Source organism: Girardinichthys multiradiatus, chromosome Y, assembly GCF_021462225.1.
Source record: "Girardinichthys multiradiatus isolate DD_20200921_A chromosome Y, DD_fGirMul_XY1, whole genome shotgun sequence".
Lineage (NCBI taxonomy): Eukaryota > Metazoa > Chordata > Actinopteri > Cyprinodontiformes > Goodeidae > Girardinichthys > Girardinichthys multiradiatus.
Genome location: NC_061818.1, coordinates 24,330,466 through 24,352,213, shown reverse-complemented (window position 1 = coordinate 24,352,213; position 21,748 = coordinate 24,330,466). Strand labels below are relative to the sequence as shown.

General features: G+C 38.9%; 1 protein-coding gene across 5 annotated transcripts in view; it reads left to right on the top strand.

Annotated features, from left to right (window-relative positions):
• LOC124863898 (ras-related protein Rab-26-like) overlaps nt 1-21,748 on the top strand; it is a 95,043-nt gene that overhangs the window by 48,756 nt on the left and 24,539 nt on the right. For all 5 annotated transcript variants that reach the window (XM_047358451.1, XM_047358453.1, XM_047358449.1 and 2 more), the window contains 3 exons: nt 20,232-20,297; nt 20,842-20,898; nt 21,102-21,178. In XM_047358451.1, the coding sequence (XP_047214407.1) occupies nt 20,232-20,297; nt 20,842-20,898; nt 21,102-21,178 (200 nt within the window). The remainder of the gene's footprint in view (nt 1-20,231; nt 20,298-20,841; nt 20,899-21,101; nt 21,179-21,748) is intronic.

Below are 21,748 nucleotides of genomic sequence, written 5' to 3'. Positions count from 1 at the left end.
TTGTCTCAGCCTTGGCAATAACGAGGACAAGGACTTAAAAGCACAAAACCGCGGACTTTTGACCTTCGAAGTTTTAAGTTGGATATTGCATATTCGTGCTCTGCAGATTCAGCGGGCTCGTCCTCCGTTTGGTCTGATGCAAGCAGTCTGATTACGGGCAGCTGCTCTCTGCCTGCTCCCTCGTCTTGCAGACGCTGGTTGGCTAAAGGACTGTAAATAAATGTCTGAACCAAACACGTTATTTAATGGTGGTTTTGTTTTGTGTGTTTTGGGGGCAATGTTTGGGCCTCTGAACAGCTGATTTTATGTGTGATCAGCTGGTTTAGGATGTTATTAAATACAGCGCTCTGCCTGCATGTAATCCAGAAAGGTGATTTGTCCTTTTTCTTTTCTGTCAGCCTTCAGGCATGGTTAATGACCCGTAAATGGTAAAATTACATGTTTGACCTGCTCCGGCCACTGTGGTCCTTAATATTATTATAGCTGCTCTTGTGTTTTATTAACTTTTCCCTGCACTGTCTCAACAAAAACCTTCTCATTTCTCCTCCTCCCATGGCCAATCAGTGAAAAGCAGTCTGGTCACGTCACAGTTAGTCTCCACTCAGCCCCGGTCGTATCTACTTAGGAGCAGGGACCAAAAAAGTAGGTACAGGTACGGAAAAAACTGTAACGGAAATGCTCGCAAAGCGAGCCGAGTGGAGTCGAGTAGGGCCAAATCGAGCCAGTGGAAAAGGGGCATATGTACTATAAGGCTGTTACAAGTATATCACCATGTCTCAGGTAGTTGTTGGAAGCTGACCAACATCAAGTTTGTTTTACTATTTTCTGTAACAAAAGTTGCCTTTAATGAGTAGAACTGATTAGGATGATGCCTTCATAGCGTTTTAAAGGTGTTAAAAGGCCATTGACAGAGGTGGTAATTGCATGATCGGTGCTCTGGGCCACCCTCCAACCAATTAAAATGTTAGCAATTACCAGAGATTCTGGGGAGAGTAAAGTAAAGTTCATGCAGAAAGCATGTAACCTATTCACAGCAGCAAGTAGGGGAAACATGCACTCCACATACATAAAAGCAATAAAAAAAACTATTCAGGGTAGTTATATTTTATTCTCTAGTGTTTATGTGACCTCCTTACTAATGTCGGCTTGTGCAGCTGCCCATGTGGTTCAAATTATGGTTCAACTGTTGAACTATACTCACTAACAACGTTTTTATGTAGACCTGTTTAATTTCTTGTTAACGCAACAATTAAATTAACCAATCACATAACAGCAACTAAATGCTTTTACGCATCTGGATGTGGTGAACACAATTTACTGAAGTTCAAACCAAGCAACAGCAAGGGGCAACAAGTGGATTTGTGTGGTGTCTCGATTTGCATCTCGATTTCAGCTGGCACATTCAGAGGGTAGCATCTGAATTTGGCGTATGCAACATGAAAACATGGAACCCTCCTGCCTTGAATCAACTGCTGGTGCTGGTGGTGTCATTGTGGGGGATATTTTCTTGGTACTCTTTGGGCATCTACCAGAGTTTTGTTGTTGACCATGTCCATCCCTTTATTACAGCAGTGTTCTTCTGATGGCAACATCCAACTGGATAAAGCATTATGTCATAAAGCTTTAATAATCTCTTGTAGGACAAACCAACAGATTAATTTTAATCCAGTAGCCTCCACAGTCACCAGATTTCCATCCAGTAGCTCACCTTTGGTATTGCTGGAGATTTCTGTCATGGATGCAGTGTTGACAAATGTGCAGCAACTGTGTCATGCTATCTTGTTAATTCAAATCAAAATCTTAGAGGAATGACTCTGACTCTGTGTTGAAGAATAAAGGCAGTTCTTTAGGCAAAAGGGGGTCCAACCCAGTACTAACAAAGTATATCTAATGAACTTACCAATTAGTGAATATCTTGCTAAGACAATAACATGTTTTTTTTTTTGGCTCGAGTTTGAAATTTGAAAAATAACATGTTTTCTTGTGTTTATTTAATGCCTCTGTAAAGTTTGATGTCCTTTATCCAAGAAAAAGAGAAATAAAGAACTGCAAAGAAAACTATTGTATTTTGCGGTCAATGGAATCAACCATTATAGCAAGCAGAGCTTTATGGACTTTTGAAGAATAAACTAAAACTCTGATTGGTATTTCTGTGCACACTGAGTTTCTTTTGTACTTTCTTCAAATAATTTCAACAGCTTTAATGAATACATATTATTGTAGCTGAACAAGTGCCAGAATATTTTTTCATACCTATCTCCTGAAAAAGTCCAACCTATAAATGTTTGATTTTCAGTACACTCTGAATCTGAAGCAGAAAATTTTAAGCTTTTTGTTTATATTAAAATAAGTCAGTCGTAAATCAGTTATCCCGATGAGTTGGGTGCCTAAAACATTGCCTCGCTGACTGTATATTGACTAGTTCCAGCCCAAATTAGAAAGTGCACTTTGTGACCCTGTAAAAATAACATCATGTTCCTTATTGAACAGCAAGGGCTTTACACTGGCTGTTAAATTATCTGTCCCTGCTGTTCTTGCTTTTCACATTTTTGTGCAAGATTGCACATGCTGATGTCCCAGTGCTTCATGTGTCTGTGTTGTGGAAATACAATGAAAGCCTTGAGGGAGATGAAACATTCAGGTTCTTGTTTTCATTCATCTCTCTGTCAGTCCCCAAGGCATGTTCTGGCTTCAAATTAAATGACTGCCTGCCTACCACATAGCTGCTAGTTAAATGTCATGGCACCAGCACACCAGATGGTGATGAGAGAAACTGTCTGTAAATAATGCAGTGATATCAAGTCAAATAGCAATTATTTATAATAAGAGGATGCTCTGGCATTTGATGAGTGACTCATTTTAGGTTTGCAAGTGTGCTTTAAGGCAACTTAAGAATTTTTCCACACTATCACGTTTAATACAAGCTGATTAAGCCAAAAAATGCAGTAATCTATAGTGACTCAAATGCCATATGTGTGTTGCTCTTCTGTGAGAAATATTATGAGTGTGTTAGCTTATGTAGTCATGTAGGCTACAGTCAGGGCAGTGCTGCTCTGGGAAGTCTTGCAGGTAAAAGAACCCTGCAGGGCTTAGGCAACCGTTCTCCGTGGACATTCCGATTTATGTAGAGAGCATTGTGACAAAACAGATGGGGCGATTACTGTATGTGCACACAAACAATGCAAGATGGATTTTACAGCTGCTTGCTGTTTGCCGTGGTAGAGTCAATTTAAGCAGAAATAGGATACCTGCAGTAACCTTATTATATAGATCAGATAAAGGTGTTCCATTTAAAAGGACTAAAAGGGTTGGAAAAATCTATTTATCTCTGAAAGAAAGCGTCACATATTCCTCATATAGTTTTCTTTGTTATATAACACCACAACAACAGTCCTAAACATACAGCCAGAACTACAATGCAATGCTTTAGATCAGAGCACTTTCATGTGTTAGATGGCCTATTCAAACCTAAATTTAATTTCTAATCAGTGGAAGACATGTAACTTAATCTTTAAAGATGTGCTCCATCCAGTCTGACTGAGCTTTAGCTACAGTATTTTGCAAAGAATGCCCACATGAGCCCTACAAACCAGCCATGCCCAAAAGAACTCATTTTTTGCTTGATGGCATCCCTTAATACCGGTATCCACCACTGGGTTCAGGATTGCAGCTGCAACAGGCACTACAGATATTACGGCCACGGCTACGCATGGCCACATAAAAATTAGAGGTTGAGAACATTGTCCACTCTGACTCAATGTTCTTAGCCTCCCTCAGGACCCTGGAAAAGTTCTGCCAGAGATGAGAGTTGAATACGTCCCTGACCGAGGGCCCCGCCAGACATTCCCAGCAGCCCCTCACTAAACGCTTGTGTCCGGTTTCCTCCTCTTACAGAAAAAACAACTCACGATCAAGTGAGGATCAGTAGACGGCTCAGTCCCTCTCATCACCTGAGTGTCCAAGACATGCAGCCAAAGGTCAAAAGACATGACAACAAAGTCAATCATCAACCTCCTGCCTGTGGTGTCCTGGTGTCAAATACACCAATTAACAACCTTATGCTTGAACATGGTGTATGCTATGGACAATCTGTGACTGGCACAGAAGTTCAATAACAAAACACCACTTGGGTTCAGTTTGAGGAGACGAATCCTCCTAATCACACTCCTCCAGGTGTTGCTGTTCTTTCCCACGTGTGTGCTGAAGTCCCCGAGAGGATCTCTGTCCAGCCTCCCAGTGGGAACGCCAAGCGGCCGGGTACTCCGCATTGCTGCTTGGCCTGCAGGCTTAAACAACAGTCAGAGACCTCTCCCTGACCCGGACGCAGGGATGTGAACCTCTCATCCACCAAGGTAAACCCCAACACAAGACGACTGAGCTGGGGGGACAAGCAAACCCACCCCAGCCCGCTGCCTCTCTTTGCAGGTTACTCCAGAATGGTCTATCTGTGTTGTTTTAAGCAGTTTGGGACATCCAACAGCCTGTGAGTTTTTCTAACATATTTGAACAAATAAATATCTAAACATAAATTCAAATAATATAACCCCTGGAAATTAAAAATGAAGGAAAGTGCTTTCAAAATGCTTTTTAAAATTTAACTTTAATTGGATACAATTTCTGATGAGGAATAAATTAGGACATCTCCACATTTATTCTCAATTAAAATGGATAAAATCGTACACAGGCATATCACATCAGATGCTTTTCAGCATTTTGAAGGAGGTTTGCCGTCATTAAACCTTGGAGATTTAGTTTGGTTTGCTCCAAACTGAACTAAAAGTGAACAGCATAATGATATTGAAATTCCTGTCAGAGGCTTTCAGACAGAAGATTGGAGTAGTATGAGTATAGTAAGAAACCTAAAGAAGTCTCAAAACAATTTGAAATCAGTGATTTTACTGAAATTAAAAAAAAAGTCTACAAATGGAGGACATTCAAAACAACTGCCAACATGCCCTGATCTGGACGTCCCAGCAAGTTAATCCCAAGAGTGGAATGCAAGATTCTAAAAGAAGTCTCCAAAAGTCATGAATGTCATCATGGATCCTACAGCTGGCTCTTCCTATGGTTGATATAAAGTACATGCCTGCACAATCAGGAAGAGACTCCATACATTCAACTTTCATGAAGGGTGTTCATTGAGTAGACCTTTGCTCACTAAGAAAAACACAAAGGTCAGACTGTAGTTTGCCAGAGAAACCAGGACTTCTGAAATAATATTTTTTGGTTAGATGAGTTCACCATCACAGAATCTACAGTGAAATCTACTTAAGGAAAAAGTGAGACCATGAGAGTAGGGTGTCCTAACTTTGTCTCTTAGCAGGACAACACATTTTGTTGAGATATTTTTTTCTAAAGGAATTCAATGAAATTACTTCTTTTACAGAGAAAGGAAAACTATTAAAGACCAATATGTAAACATTTCTTAGTTAAGAACTTGTTTTTCTTTGGGGTGTCCTAATTTTTCCATATGATTGCATATGTTTATATGTTTAATTAGTAAGGGTAACTGAAGCACACATTAATCCCCCCTTGAGGACAAATAAATTTTATTGAATTGAATACTATACAAAAGATGTATTTCCTGAGTTGTTCATGATGTGTTCTGTCTTACACTGCTCAAAAAAATAAAGGGAACACTCAAATAACACATCCTAGATCTGAATGAATGAAATATTCTCATTGAATACTTTGTTCCGTACAAAGTTGAATGTGCTGACAACAAAATCAGACAAAAATCATCAATGGAAATCAAATTTATTAACCAATGGAGGTCTAGATTTGGAGTCACACACAAAATTAAAGTGGAAAAACACACTACAGGCTGATCCAACGTTGATGTAATGTCCTTAAAACAAGTCAAAATGAGGCTCAGTATTGTGTGTGGCCTCCACGTGCCTGTATGACCTCCCTACAACGCCTGGGCATGATCCTGATGAGACGGCGGATGGTCTCCTGAGGGATCTCCTCCCAGACCTGGACTAAAGCATCCACCAACTCCTGGACAGTCTGTGGTGCAACGTGACGTTGGTGGATGGAGCGAGACATGATGTCCCAGATGTGCTCAATCGGATTCAGGTCTGGGGAACGGGTGGACCAGTCCATAGCTTCAATGTCTTCATCTTGCAGGAACTGCTGACAAACTCCAGCCACATGAGGTCTAGCATTGTCCTGCATTAGGAGGAACCCAGGGCCAACCGCACCAGCATATGGTCTCACAAGGGGTCTGAGGATCTCATCTCGGTACCTAATGGCAGTCAGGTTACCTCTGGCGAGCACATGGAGGGCCATGCAACCCTCCAAAGAAATGCCACCCCACACCATTACTGACCCACTGCCAAACCGGTCATGCTGAAGGATGTTGCAGGCAGCAGATCGCTCTCTACGGTGTCTCCAGACCCTGTCACGTCTGTCACATGTACTCAGTGTGAACCTGCTTTCATCTGTAAAGAGCACGGTGCGCCAGTGGCGAATTCGCCAATCCTGGTGTTCTCTAGCAAATGCCAAGCATCCTGCACGGTGTTGGCCTGTGAGCACAACCCCCATTTGTGGACGTCAGGCCCTCATACCAACCTCATGGAGTCGGTTTCTAACCAATTTTGCAGACACATGAACATTTGTGGCCTGCTAGAGGTCATTTTGCAGGGCTCTGGCAGTGCTCCTCCTGTTCCTCCTTGCACAAAGGCGGAGGTAGCGGTCCTGCTGCTGGGTTGCTGCCCTCCTACGGCCTCCTCCACGTCTCCTGGTGTACTGGCCTGTCTCCTGGTAGAGCCTCCAGGCTCTGGACACTACGCTGACAGACACAGCAAACCTTCTTGCCACAGCTTGCATTGATGTGCCATCCTGGATGAGCTGCACTACCTGAGCCACTTGTGTGGGTTGTAGAGTCCGTCTCATGCTACCACGAGTGTGAAAGCACCACCAACATTCAAAAGTGACCAAAACATCAGCCAGAAAGCATAAGTACTGAGAAGTGGTCTGTGGTCCCCACCTGCAGAACCACTCCTTTATTGAGTGAGTCTTGCTAATCGCCAAAGATTTCTCTCTGTTGTCTATTCAATTTGCACAACAATATGTGAAATTGTCAATTAGTGTTGCTTCCTAAGTTGACACTTTGATTTCACAGAAGTTTGATTTACTTGGAGTTATATTGTGTTGTTTAAGTGTTACCTTTATTTTTTTGAGCAGTGTATATACTCATGTACAATATCTTGACTGACAAGAAATAGACTAAAGGCAAAACTCCCATTTAAAACACAGTGGAGGAAACAACAACACAGAGATCTGTATATTGGAATCATAGTTGTGTTTTTAAAAAAGCGTGTTAATAATTGTATATAATTGCTGTTTATAACTAAGATTGTACACTGACGCATTGTACTCTGCACACAAGCCATGGTTTTTCCTAATTGGCTGGTTAATGACTTCACTCCATTTTTCATTGCAATGAAGAAGCTGTACAACCCTTTGGCAACAAGTCCCCACTTTACTGGCTCTTGACTCTTAGCACCCACTTCAGCATAACCTTCATATTATACTAAAAAGCTTCAATTATTCATCTTTATGTTCATGCATTTATAATTTTGCAATACAGCCTTAAATGATGCGAAGTCAAGAATTACTAGTCTGCAACCTTTACATCTCTGACTGTAACAGTGGCATGTGCTGGATGAAAAACAGCAGACTTTAACTGTCAGGTTAAATCTTTAGTGTCCTGCTGTGCTCCACATCTTCAACAGACTTTAATTAAGTTTTTTTAAAACATGTCATTGGTGTTGTTATCTTTACTGGCTCATTTTTAAAAGTGAGATGCATATGTTTCTGATTAGGCATATTATGCATCTGCATACTTTTTTATAACAATACTCCTGAACCCAAAAAGACCAAAATGATGATAACTTCATATCAATATACTCCTGTCTCATTTCCCTCTATAACAACACTAAGTGTTTTTGGATGTCCTAAAATCAACCTGAAGGCTCTTTTACTTGATGTCCTTAATTTTCTTAATGATTTGAGGAGCCCAGTGGTCGCCTTTTATTCTGTTGTTTTGTTATTTGATTTTATTTGGCTAACTTGTGTCAATTACTGGCTGGGGTTTTCCTGGACTTCTTTCTACTGCATACAAAATGTTGTTTTTAAAGATGACATGTTGAATTGACGTTCAAAAAATGTTGGTGAGCCAATGTGACGATTATGAGTAAAAGCTGAAAAAAAGGTCCAAAATGAGCAAAAGTGATTTTGATTTTACTTGAAGTAACTTTTTTAAAGATAATTTGATGGTGTGTGGGAGAGTTTCTGAAAATCAAGTTTGACCTTGCAGCAGATAACAAGATGGAAATTGGCAGCAATTTTCCCTCTGAATCTGCATACAACTGCTGTCTTTATATGTGATATAATAGCTTCACCCTTATTTGCTTATGCAACACAAAAACGTAGTGTTATATTTGAAAATGAGCCCTATTAGTATTTTATGTTTGAAAATGTACTTTGACGCTAACATCAATATTTCAACAATTCAACTTTAAAAACTAAAATTTTTTTAATGCATTTTGTTGGCTTGTTTTGGTGCTGTCAGGTAACTAAAAACGTCTTGCTACCTTATGGAGGCTCAACAGAAATCCTTGTTGCTGGTTCAGCTAAATTAAAACGTTCTTCATTCTTTCTCAAACTACAGTAACAGATTCAAAAACCTGGGAGTAATTTTCAATAAAGATGGAAATAGATAATCCATTTTCCATCTGAGGAATACAAGATTGAACGAGTCCTACCACTGAGATCTTTGTCAATGTCTTTCTGTTTTCATGGTTAGACTAGAAGAGTTTACAAGGTCTTCAGAATGTACAGAATCACACAGCTTGGGTTTTGACATGTACAGTAATAGAAAACATTCACATTTTATTACAGACTCTCTGCACTGGCTTCTAAGAGAAGCTAGAGCAGATTTCAGATTAGTACCTTTAACATACAAAATAAAAACAAATAAATTGATACGCAAGCTTTTTCATGCCATGCATCAACATTATACAGCTGTTTACCTCCAGATATTAGCCAGGCATGTTCAGTTGATTTTTTAAGTCAAAATAAAATATATATTTCTTTATCATGGTGTATATGTTTTAATATATCTGTATATCTCTCTGTTCTATAAGGCTTTTACTGCATTGAACTTTTTACTTTTCCTTTTTATTATTTGTTCCCCATTTTAATTTCTTTTATTTTGATTTTATTGTTTGTATAGTTGTATTATTTTTATTGTTGTTATCTATTGATGTGCATGTTTCAATAATTAGAATTTTGCACACAACTTTGTCATTGGTCTGTTTTTTGTAGAAAAAAACAATGATTAAAAGCTTTTTATGAATTTTTTATTTTTTATTATCAACATTAATAAAAATTAAATACAAAAATCACAAAAACACCTGACATAATATCGACATTGAAAAGTTTTAACGGAATTATTAAATGATTGTGTTTTGTATTACAGCATTTTTTGTTCTTTTTTATGTTAATATTGCCTTAATTGATCCGTTGGGTTTGGCTTTACTGCGTGAATATAGTCTGATTCTTTCTAATTTCTGAGTAAATCTGAACGCTACCATCAGAAAACAAGATTAACCGCAAATATTTTTATTTTACCTAGTTTGAGATAAATAAACAAGAAAGTGATTAGTGCTCTTTTTTTATCCTACACATTTATCTAAAATGCAATTTTTTTAAACTAAATATTTACTGTTTAGAGCATTAAAAAATTTGAATTATAAACAAGGTTTTTACTGACAAATCTTTTTAACCAATACATACTCATCTTCAAAAATAAATTATTTTTGGCTTACCAAAAAACCCAAGGATACAGTCTTTCAACAAGCTTTTTATTCCCAATCAAACTGCAAATTTGTAATTTAAAAAGACCAAGGTCAGTGGTTATATCCCACCTCCACAGAGCCTCACAGTAATTCAAGTTTACATTAAGTTTTACTTCAGCTTTTCACAGCTCATGAGTCTACAGGAATATTTCACATTCATTTGAAACATATCTGCCTCTCTTTTGCAAAAATAAAACACTTTCTGCATAATTATTATTGCTATCATTGCGGAGTCTTAGAACAGAAACATTCTCAATTCTTTACTGTATTTTTGCCTATTTTTCCATCAGTGTGTCAGTGTTTTCCTGTATTCGTTGTGTGTCAGGGCCACAGTGTTATTGTGTTTTGTTCAGCTGCTTAAAAGCTCCTCTCACGGGAGAAGTCCTACTTTCACCCTGCGTTCCTATGGGTCGTTCAGCCTGTTGTCGGGAGCAGACTTTTCCCTTCTGTCTCTCTGTGTAACACTCTGATCAAAGCTGGGCAAGAATAGCATTGTCAACCCGAAGCAAATCTGCTTAGACAAGAGAGCAACAGAGAGAAAGTTGCAACGTGAGGGAAAACTCCAAGCCTCCTTGAAGAGATTTAGGGTTTGTTCATGAAGTCACAGCAAGACCTGGGATTTACCGCATAGAAAATTATCGTGTGTGCATGTATTAGGCTTCTTACTTTTTGTGGCTCATAAGACATCAGGGAATTCAAGGACAAGGCATTTGGATTTCTGATTGTTTGAAGACGCTTACTTCTCATAGTTTAAATAAGGATTCTTAATCCCATTATTTAAGTGTCACAGTCTTATCAGACACAATGTCAATGTTCTGACTGTGTTATTGTGAAAAATGTTAATCCTACATGGATTTTGTTTTGGAGTTGCTCTAGATGTTTCTTATTGACAACTCATTATGTTATTTCCACTCCATTTGAGCTCTGCTTTCTAATCTTAGGAGTTCTAAGTACAGACTAGACCTAAACATGTGAGCAGAAAAGCAATATTGATTGGTTAAATTATATTGAAAAAAAATGTTTTTCTCATTTATTAATTTGTATCTGTAGTTTTGCAACATATGCCTGGCTCATAAGAAGGGTGACCGGAGGGTGTGTTCCAACTACAGGGGGATCACACTCCTCAGCCTCCCTGGTAAGGCCTACGCCAGGGTATTGGAGAGGAGAGTCCGGCCGATAGTCGAACCTCGGCTTCAGGAGGAGCAGTGTGGTTTTTGTCCAGGCCGTGGAACACTGGACCAGCTCTATGCCCTCTACAGGGTTCTCAAGGGTTCATGGGAGTTTGCCCGACCGGTTCACATGTGTTTTATGGACCTGGAGAAGGCATTCGACTGTGTCCCTCGTGATGTCCTCTGGGGGGGTTGCTCCAGGAGTATGGAATCGGGGGCCCTTTATTAGGGGCCATCCGGTCCCTGTACGAGCGGAGCAGGAGTTTGGTCCGCATTGCCGGCACTGAGTCGGACCTGTTCCCGGTGCATGTTGGACTCCGGCAGGGCTGCTCTTTGTCACCAGTCCTGTTCATAACTTTTATGGACAGGATTTCTAGACGCAGCCAAGGGCCGGAGGGGTCTGGTTTGGGGACCAGTGGATTTCGTCTCTTCTTTTTGCAGATGACGTGGTCCTGCTGGCCCCCTCTAGCCAAGACCTACAGCATGCGCTGTGGTGGTTCGCAGCCGAGTGTGAAGCGGCTGGGATGAGGATCAGCTCCTCTAAGTCCAAGGCCATGGTACTCGACCGGAAAAGGGTGGCTTGTCCTCTTCAGGTTGGAGGGGAGTTTCTGCCTCAAGTGGAGGAGTTTAAGTATCTCGGGGTCTTGTTCACGAGTGAGGGAAGAATGGAGCGGGAGATCGACAGACGGATCGGTGCGGCTGCCACAATAATGGGGGCGCTGTGCCGGTCCTTTGTGGTGAAGAGAGAGCTGAGCCGAAAAGCAAAGCTCTCAATTTACCGGTCGGTCTACGTTCCTACCCTCACCTATGGCCATGAACTTCATGACCGAAAGAACGAGATCCCGGATACAAGCGGCGGAAATGAGCTTCCCCCGTAGGGTGGCCGGGCACTCCCTTAGAGATAGGGTGACGAGCTCGGCCATCCAGGAGGGGCTCGGAGTAGAGCCGCTGCTCCTCCACATCGAGAGGAGCCAGTTGAGGTGGCTCGGGCATCTATACCGGATGCCTCCTGGACGCCTTCCTCGGGAGGTGTTCCAGGCATGTCCCACCGGGAGGAGGCCCAGGGGACGGCCCAGGACACGCTGGAGGGACTATGTCTCTCGGCTGGCCTGGGAACGCCTTGGGCTCCCCCTGGAGGAACTGGAGGAGGTGTCTGGGGAGAGGGACGTCTGGGCGTCTCTGCTGAGTCTGCTGCCCCCGCGACCCGGTCCCGGATAAGCGGAAGACGACGAGTACGAGTTTTTCAACATTTCCAATGTATAAATCTTCAGCAGAATTTATGAAAATGTACTGCTTTAGTTTAGAAAACCATTGCCACAGACCTTGAATAACACAGCTGTTTCTGAGAGGCAGAGTTTACGTTGATCTTTGTTTGGATTTGAGGTTGTAGCTTAGAAACAATATTCAAATTAAAACAAGAGTTTATTGGCCATAAGGGGCAACTCTTTAGTCATTAGTAAAATTGTGTGTAATACAGGCCCAGAGTCACATGGATCTCATGAGACTGTTATGGTTTGATAAACTTGAGGAAAAATATTACAGTTTCATGGTGTTTTTTAAATGTGTAACCTGATCAGATTGCTTTTATTTATAATTAATGAATAGCTGTACTAGTGTTGAAAATCTAACACATTAGTTATAGCATCTTTAGTTTCTTAACACTGCAGAACCATGTCCTTTGGTTAAAACCATCACAGTTTAAGAAATGTTGATGTCTCCTGTTATGTTGCAGTCTTATTTCTATTTGCAAAAAACACCCACAAAACTCTTTCATTATTAGATTCTTCTCATGTCAAACTGCACATAAGCTTGTATATAACGTTTAAGGGTTAGGTCTGTTTAAATCAGGGGAGCCTGATAAGAACAAAATGACTCATTTGTCTTGTCAGTGACAACAAAATAAAAACTAAAACAGCAACATCAGAGCAGTCTCTGCAACCTGCACAAAGTGACAGCTTGTCTTGTTAATGTCAGAGCTGCCAGCCGCCTCTAAAATCTTTTAGTCTTTCTTCCTTCTTTACTCAGTGTCTCCATCTTGTTACTTTTTAACATCCTATTCGCAAACGTAACTTTTCCAGTGTAGATTAGTTAGGTCCACTATGTTTATTTCCCTCTACTAAATGCCAGAATAAGGATAGAGAAAGTTTTACTTTCTTCAAATTCAGAAGTTTACCCACACTAAATTTACTGTTCATTGAAACAATTTGGAGAAATCCCAGATGATAATGTAATGGCTTTGTTAATGGCTAAGTTTCCTGTATGAGGTGCACACCTGTTGAAGTATTTAATGAAAACAGAGCAAACACTCTGCTTCCTTGGAAACATCTAAAGAGATTAGCCAAGATTTTAGGAACAGAATTGTGGACCTGTATGGTTCATCCTTGGGAAGAATTTACAGATGCCTGAAGGGACCACTTTTAATTGTATAAACAGTTATATTTGAGAATAAACAGCATGGGAATGTCCAGCAGTCAAACTGACAGACTGAGCACCAGAGATAAACCTGTTTCAGTCCCACAAAGCAGGTAGAAGACCTTGTGAGGATCCTGGTTGATGCTGGTGAAAAAGTTTCATTAACACACTGAGGCCAGAGGAAGTAATTTCTCCAAAGGTCACATTACAGTTTGCAAATGCACACAGGGACAAAGACCCTCCTTTTTGGACACATATCCTGTTGTCTGATGAAACAAAAATTAAAGTGTTTGGCCACGCTGACCATTGTGGCATTACTAGAAAAAAAGATTAAATCTCATATGCCTGAGAACACCATCCCAGATGTTAAACAAAGGGGTGGCAGCATCATGCTGTGTGAGTGTTTTGCAAGAGTGACTGATAAACTTAACCAAATAGATGGCATCATGAACAAATATTATAGTCAGTCATTTTCTACCACTTATTCCATAGTGGGTCATGGGAGAGCTGGTGTCTATCTCCAGCAGTCTATGGGCAGGAGGTGTGGTACACCCTGGACAGGTTGCCAGTCCATTGCAGGGCAACACACAAACAACCATTCACACAAGGCAATATAGAGTGACCAATTAGCCTAACAGGCATGTCTTTGGAAGGAAACTGGAGTACCCGGTGAGAACATGCAAACTCCATGCAGAAAGACCCCCAGCCAGGAATCGAACCCAGGACCTTCTCACCACAAGGTAACAATGCTACCAACTGAGCCACTGTGCCATTGGCATTCCACAAAGTGGAAATAATGAAGCAACATCTCAAGATGTTAGCCATGAAATTTAAGCTTGGGCACAACCAGGTCTTCCAAACTGATTCTGGCTTTAAGCATAATATGAAGTTATTTAGGAAGGGCAGTGTAAATTGTTTTGAGTGGTTACCCTGATCTCAGACCTACAGAAAATTTGTGGGCAGAGATGAAAAGATGCATTCAAGCAGGCTGGGCTGCAAATCCAACTCCATTACACCACTTGTGTCAGGGCTAAACTTAAAACTTTTAACGTTTACCCAAAACATTTAACCTTGTGATTAACTAAGCCACAAGTGCTGTGGCCTATTTGAGAGGCGTTGTAGTTTAGTTCATTACTGTGCCTGTCTTCTAAACAGGAGATCCTGGGTTCAAATCCCAGCAGTGCCTTTGACTACATTGGGTCATGTGAAATACATTTAGTGGGAGCCGTGGCCTAGTGGTTACAGAACATAACATTTGTGTCCTAGAGAGGCCACAAGTACCCTTGTTTGAATCCCACAACCTGCAACTCTGGGTCCCTGAGCAAGACCCTGATCCTCTGAATGAAAGAAAAAGAAGTTATCAAAACTTGCTCCATAATTATTTTATATTTTTGGCAATAGTTTTGTCTGATTTAATGTCAGACAAAGAGAAGCAGTTTTCATACTGTGTGTGTGATTTGCAGTCAGCTCCAGAGTACCCGTGTCATCTTAGACTGAGCAGAGGCAGAAGAGGATTGCAAAATGGCCACATATTTCTGAATTTATTGGTCATTACAGTCTGTATGAAATGTGACAAATGACAAGCTGCAGAAAGAATATCAAATTATAAACTAACAGTTGTGTCTTATGATTCTTAGCAAATATTACAATGATGTCATTTTTAAGAAATTATTAATAGTAATAAAAATAAACATAATCATAACATAACTAGTGCTAGTCATTAAAAAGTTTTAATTTAAACTCATTTTACCTTAAAGCAACTATACACATTTTGTTTTTTACATCTGTCTATGTTAGAGGTATCTCTGGCAACTGGTGGCTTTGTTTCCTTATACCTTGGGTCGACTGTTTCAGTGAAGTTTTAAATTATCTGAATTAAATTTAACTTTTTTATTTGTTGTCCTGACTCGCAGAACTCACATTGCTGAATAGTTTTTATTGGTCCTAAAAGCCAAGCAAGCTGCATTTTAATGGTAGCACTCTTTTGAAACTTTAATTCAAGGGAAACAAGGAGGTAAAGCTATTTATCACCTCCTGACACCCAATTCATTGGGATTTGGCTCCAGGTACATTTTGGTCAAAGATCTCGGTATTGAAACTGAGCAAACAGAGCCCCTTTTGTCTTGCCTTGGTTACAGAAGACATTAGACATGTTCATTTTTGTCTGTATGATGATTAGTTACTCATGGGTTTGAATATATTTAGCATAATGGTCTGAAAAGATGGTTGACTGGCCTAGACATATAGACATAAACAATGTACACTAACAATATACTGACCATTTTTTTCTTATTTATCTGAAGCTGGCAGCAGCATAAAAGACATTATGACCTTGCTAAGTAGACTAAACATCAGAGTAATTAATGACTATAAGGCCCTCTGGGGAATATTATATGTAATTTGTACCCGTCAGGTTTGTTCTGTTGTGGCTTATTGTGATGTTGTAAACAAAGCTTAAGTCATTTTCACAACCTTGACTCCCTTTTGCTCCAAGAATAGGTTGATGAATGGTATAATCCTCTCGTGTCAGGGATGCATATGTCTCTGCATAATTGAAAATTCATGCTTAAAAGCTAGAAGGATAATCTTGTTATTTTATAGGTATTTAAATATTTTTCCATCAAGCATAAATTTGGTGATTAAGGCCAAACAGATTAATTCTTGCTTTATCTGTCTCCAGCAGTCATTCCCAGAACAACAGTTGTTTTTAGTCTGGTTTCCCTCTGATGATTCCTACATGTGAAGGCTCCTTGTTTGTGCAATTACCTCACAGACAGTAAACCACCACTCCTGTACCTGATTCGTAGTGTGGTGTTTCTAGATTTTGTTGTAAATAAACCTGGTTGATAAATGGGGGATTTAAAGTTAGCATAACCCAAAAGAGCCAAATAACCCACATTAATGACCACCACGCTGGTTTAAATAAACTGGAATGGTCATATTTACTGCATACAGTAGCTCATAGTTAAATCAACTCCAGCTGCTATGCTACTGCATTTTATTTTTATTATTATATATAGGGGTATTACAGTGAGGGGGTCTGAGTACTAATGCACACCACACCTTTCAGATTTTTATTAAAACCATTTAAAAAACATTAAAACCTTTGAAAACAATGCATAATTTTTCTTCCACCTACATTGTGTTGCTCTATCACATAAAATCCCAGTCACATAAATTGGAGTTTGAGGTTCTAACCTATCGTGAAAACGTGTAAGGGCTCTAAACACTTTTGCAGAGCTTACATGTATTGTTCACAGTGTCTACGCATTACATATATTGGCTTATATGTATTGAAGGGAAAGACGTTTACATTGTACTGCAGAGAAAGAACCCAGTATGTAGCTTCCTGTTGAAGGCTTTTTTTCAAGGCTTTTTTTCAAGGCTTTCTTTCAAGGCTTTTCTTGCCTGTGAAGTTCTTTATAGCTGTGTCTGTATTTACAATATGTGGCAATTACAGGTGGTTATAAAGCAGAGGTTGTTGTAATTATTTAAAGACTGTTCCACTACAGAATAACTGTACCTAACGTAAAATCATCTCAGAATCTTTACTTGTGGGTTTGGCATTTTATAGATTCAAGGACAACGCTCCCTATTTTCTGCATTTTCTAAGTGCAAGACCCTGTTTGGTTGAAGATTCAACATTGCAGCTCCATAGGCTTTGCATGAGTACCCCCAAATTGTCAAATAATTATTCGCTGAATTGCTTAAAGGTAGGAGCGAATCAGTCTCTTCCACTGTTGAACAGGGGAAGAGACAGTGGAAGGGGACAGGCTATGGCACTTAAATCTTCATCAGTACAGACAGAGCGTTTTGGACAATAGTAACTGTTAGGTATCTTTTTGCAGTTTGGCACATGTGGGGTTTATGTACATATTTTAAGCTGCTATGCTCATTCTGACTAGGGGTGTTGGTTCAGGTACAAGTTCAGGCCTCCTGTTATGACTCCCATAAAAGAAAAACAGTTATTACATGAAATGTATGAATGTCCAAAAGCTGTTGTTGACTTTAATTAGGATTTACTGAAACAAATGTCTATAGATGTACTGATCCGATTGCATCTCTTTTCCGTGAAAAGAGCACAACAGGAAGAGTAATTTCTCCTGAATGGAAGCAACAAGAGGCCTCATCTGGAATCACTGATTATATCTGCAAAATGACTCATGAGGGGACATGCTATAAACAGCCAAATGATATAATTACCAGCTATTTTTTATCAAGAGCATCCAAGTATATGAGGAGAATCACTGAGGCAAGCTGCCAAACCTTTCTTATGCAGGTCTAGTGCTCTTGTTGCGGAAAAATTATACTGGTGACAGATAATAGCATCCATGATGCACTTCAAACAAAATCCAATATGATATTTCTTTTTTGTGTTTAAAAAACCCAGCAGAATTTTGAAGAAGCAAAAATAATTTAAATTTGAATCTGATTTAAATGATATTTATTTGAGACATTTTAGGTGCCCTTAAAGGAGCAGCTTACTGCATGCTTACCACAGACTCTCCATCAGGTCTGACTTTAGTAACTCAAGTGCACATCAAATCAAACATGATTTACCATTGATTTAAAGGAAACGCAGCAAATTAGAGGATCGATCAAAGGACTAATGCTGTACATGTGAAGAGCCATTATAGGATTTTTGCAAAAGCAGCTTTTGCAAAAGGATAAGGATAATTGTTTACAAAAACAGTTGGGCTGAATATAAAATAAAACCAAACAAGTAGCTGAAAGCAAGTTGTGCATTTTCAATGAGAGAATTTCATTTAAAAAGTTTTGCACTTCATTCACCATTGATAAACATCCTCGAGAGTGCATTGACTCAGGTTCAGAGTGGACCAAATATAGGAAGTCAGTTAAAATGAATATGGATTTTGTTTTTGTCCTTCTTTTCTTTCAATGTTTTAAAGTAGTTTTTAAAGGTTACACTATAATGAGATGGTGTCTGCATGAAATATAAAATGTTCATTCTGGACTAGTTTGGCATTGATAAAAAGGTTAAACTTGCTGTTTATCCATTACGGTTGTATTTATACATATCTAAAAATATATTTATACCTCCACTGAATCAGCGTATTTTATCTCATCACTAAGTAACAGAACTTGAAGACCTTCTTTTATACATTTTATCAAAACACTTTTTAAAAACAGATACAGTGCAGAGATTTATTAACATTGTAAACATGTTAAACATCCATCCATCCATCCATTGTCTATACCCGCTTGTTCTTGCAGTGATGCATGGGGGCTGGTGTCTATCTCCAGCTGTTATGTTAAACATTTTAAATGAATTTAAAACAATAAAAATGTTTAACATAACCACTGGAAATGAAACATGTTACTGGTGTTACCCAACTTTAACATCTGCAAAATACCTGAGGACAAAACACAACTTATGTAGCTGAAAATGGCTCTGGAGGAAGGCCACAGCAGAAAATAAAGTGCTGCCTATATCTTGAACAGAAATGACCAGTAATTCAGTTTCACATGTTATAATCAAAAGCCAGAAAAAATCATTTTAATGTCTGCCTTGCATATACACATTTACTATGTGTCACAAAATACTTTATCTGTATTTTAACTACAGTGAAGGCAGGAAAGCATCCAAATTATTACCTCTGTGTTTGAAAAATGCCCAAGCAGGTACAAATCTTGAACCTCAATACTGCCACATGCTATTAACATTGGATTAAAAATGTTGTTATTTCAGAATCAGAATCAGAAAAGCTTTATTGCCAAGTACGTTTTTGGACATACAAGGAATTTGTTTTGGCGTAGTCGGTGCAATACAATACAAATTAAACAGTATAAACATATCTACAATATAATATATGTAAGATTCTTTTCTTTTTTTTAGCAGAAAAACAGATGTATAGACCATCAGTTCTGCAGTCCTTCTCAGGGCTAATGCACTCATACCTGTGACCAGTTTGAAATCCCCATTAGGCTTCAAGTCATGATGCAAGTCCAGGCCCAGTGTGTCAGTGTGGAAAACATTGTTGGTTTGTAAAGGTGTCTGTGACTTTAATTTCTTGAGTCTATTATGATGCTGTTTACTAGATGCGTGAAACGTATGATTGTTCTTGACAAAGTATGAAGGAGCTCCCTGAATCATATTTAAAGCTTTAACACTAAAGGATCACATTTTAGTTTCCGTGGTCTGTCATTGTGACTAATGTTCTAATTTTTATCCATCAAAGATATTATTTTAAAACTATTTACTTACTTACTATAACTCAAAAGTTCCAGATTTTACAAGAGAAACAATCAAAGTTTGTACAGATGCCAAAGAAAGAAACTCTGAGTTTTTTCCTTCTCTGCTGCATCACAAAGGTACAGAAATATGTTGAAATCCGAGCCTTGAAAATTAGGAAATATGTAAAGGAGGAACCCAGATAGAAGAAAATGCTTCAGCTGCCCTCAGAGCAAACACTGTCACAGGTGCTGTTTGCTGTTTTATAAGGTTGTATCTTTCCCGTGTATCAGACAGGATGTGGCAGGTGCAGTGTTGATTAACCTGGTTTATCACAGTAACACTGTTTCCTCCTCAATCACTTTCTTTTGCTCTTTTTGTGTTTTTGTATTATTGTTTCTACAATGTACCACCATTTCTACTTGCTGATCCGTTTTCCTCACAAAGAAACAGCCACTCTCCATATTTTTTTTTATCAATGTTATTGGCTGTTCTTGTTTTTTTTGGATGTTTTTTATGTTTTGTTTAAGGTATAGCTTTTTTTCGTATTTATTACGTGTTCTGGTTTCTTCCTTCTGTTGTTTTTACCAGGCATGGCTGACTGAGATCCATCAATATGCCCAACAGGATGTGGTTCTCATGCTGCTTGGAAACAAGGCAAGTGGTCAAACAAAATAAAAAAAGGAAGTTATTTTCTTTGTCTATTTATAAAGGTATTTTAATGTTCACATTTCCACACATTAGATTTTAAGTCAATAAACATTCTATTTTATTTATTTCTTGTTTCCAAGCACCCAGATTTAAGGAATGGTTTATCCAGCTTTCTGAAGGTCTTTTGTTTGTTATTTGGACATTGTTTTCTTTTTAACAGAAACATGTTTGTTGAGGCACTGCACAGAGACGGTAAATGTCCTGAACCTAAACTGTATAAATAAATCGCCCCAAAATGTATAATAAGTTAAACGTAACTTGAACTGTGAAAACTGTGAAAATTACATTTCAAGACATATTTACAAGAGAACAAAAACTTCTTGCACCTTTGGAGCAAATCATCAAGAAAAACATCACTCTTACAATCTCTGTCAACCACAATTTTGCATGCCAGGGGTGTGTATAACCTTTGGGGGACAAAGATCTTTTATCATATTTCTGGGTTTTATTTCTGGATTAAGTTTGTAAATGTAAAGATTTCTCTCTTTAGGCTGATGCCACTCATAACCGGGTGGTAAAGAGAGAAGATGGTGAGAAGCTTGCTAAGGTAAAGGACCTGCAAACTTACTAACAAGTATATGACATTTGGTTTACTTATGTTGAATTATAAAGCTACAAACATAATCTGTAATTCAAATAATTCCACAGCTTTTCAGCACAAAATGCAAGTTCTGTCACACCAACAGTGAGCAAAATAAAGATTAAATTTAAGGTTGAGAGTAAAAAACATTCAGTGCTTTGACTCTGCAGGAGTTTGGGGTTCCTTTTATGGAAACCAGTGCCAGGTCAGGTCTGAATGTAGAGCTGGCTTTCACCGCTGTGGCCAGGTGAGTATAATTCAGAGGATAGATGGCAGCTGTATTTCTCCTAGCTCCTGAGTAGTTCTGTTAATATTTATTAAAAAAGAGAAAGAAAACAGACATATTGCTTTTTACTTAAAGTAACAAAGCTGTTTTCAGAAACGGATATGAATATTTGCTGTATGTTTCTCAGCTTCATTACAGTCAAATAAATAAATTCACTACAGTTCACTGGGTTATAATACTGAATACAGTGTCTTGAAAACGTTTTCATGCCCCTTGAACTTTTTTTTACATTGAGTTATGTTGCAGCCACAAACTTCAATTTATGGATGGCAATCCTTGAAGAGAACCTGTTAGAGGTTGCAAAAGAGTTGAGACTGGGTTGGAGGCGCATCTTCCAGCAGTACATAATTCTAAACTTACAGCTACAGTCGTATGATTCAAATCACAGCATATTGATGTGTTACAATTACACAGGCAAAGTCCAGCCTTAAATCCAATTGAGAATCTGCAGCAAGACCTGATAAAATTCATTTTCTGAGACACTCTCCTTCCAATCTGACTGAGGTTGGGCTTTTTTGGAAAGAAAATTGG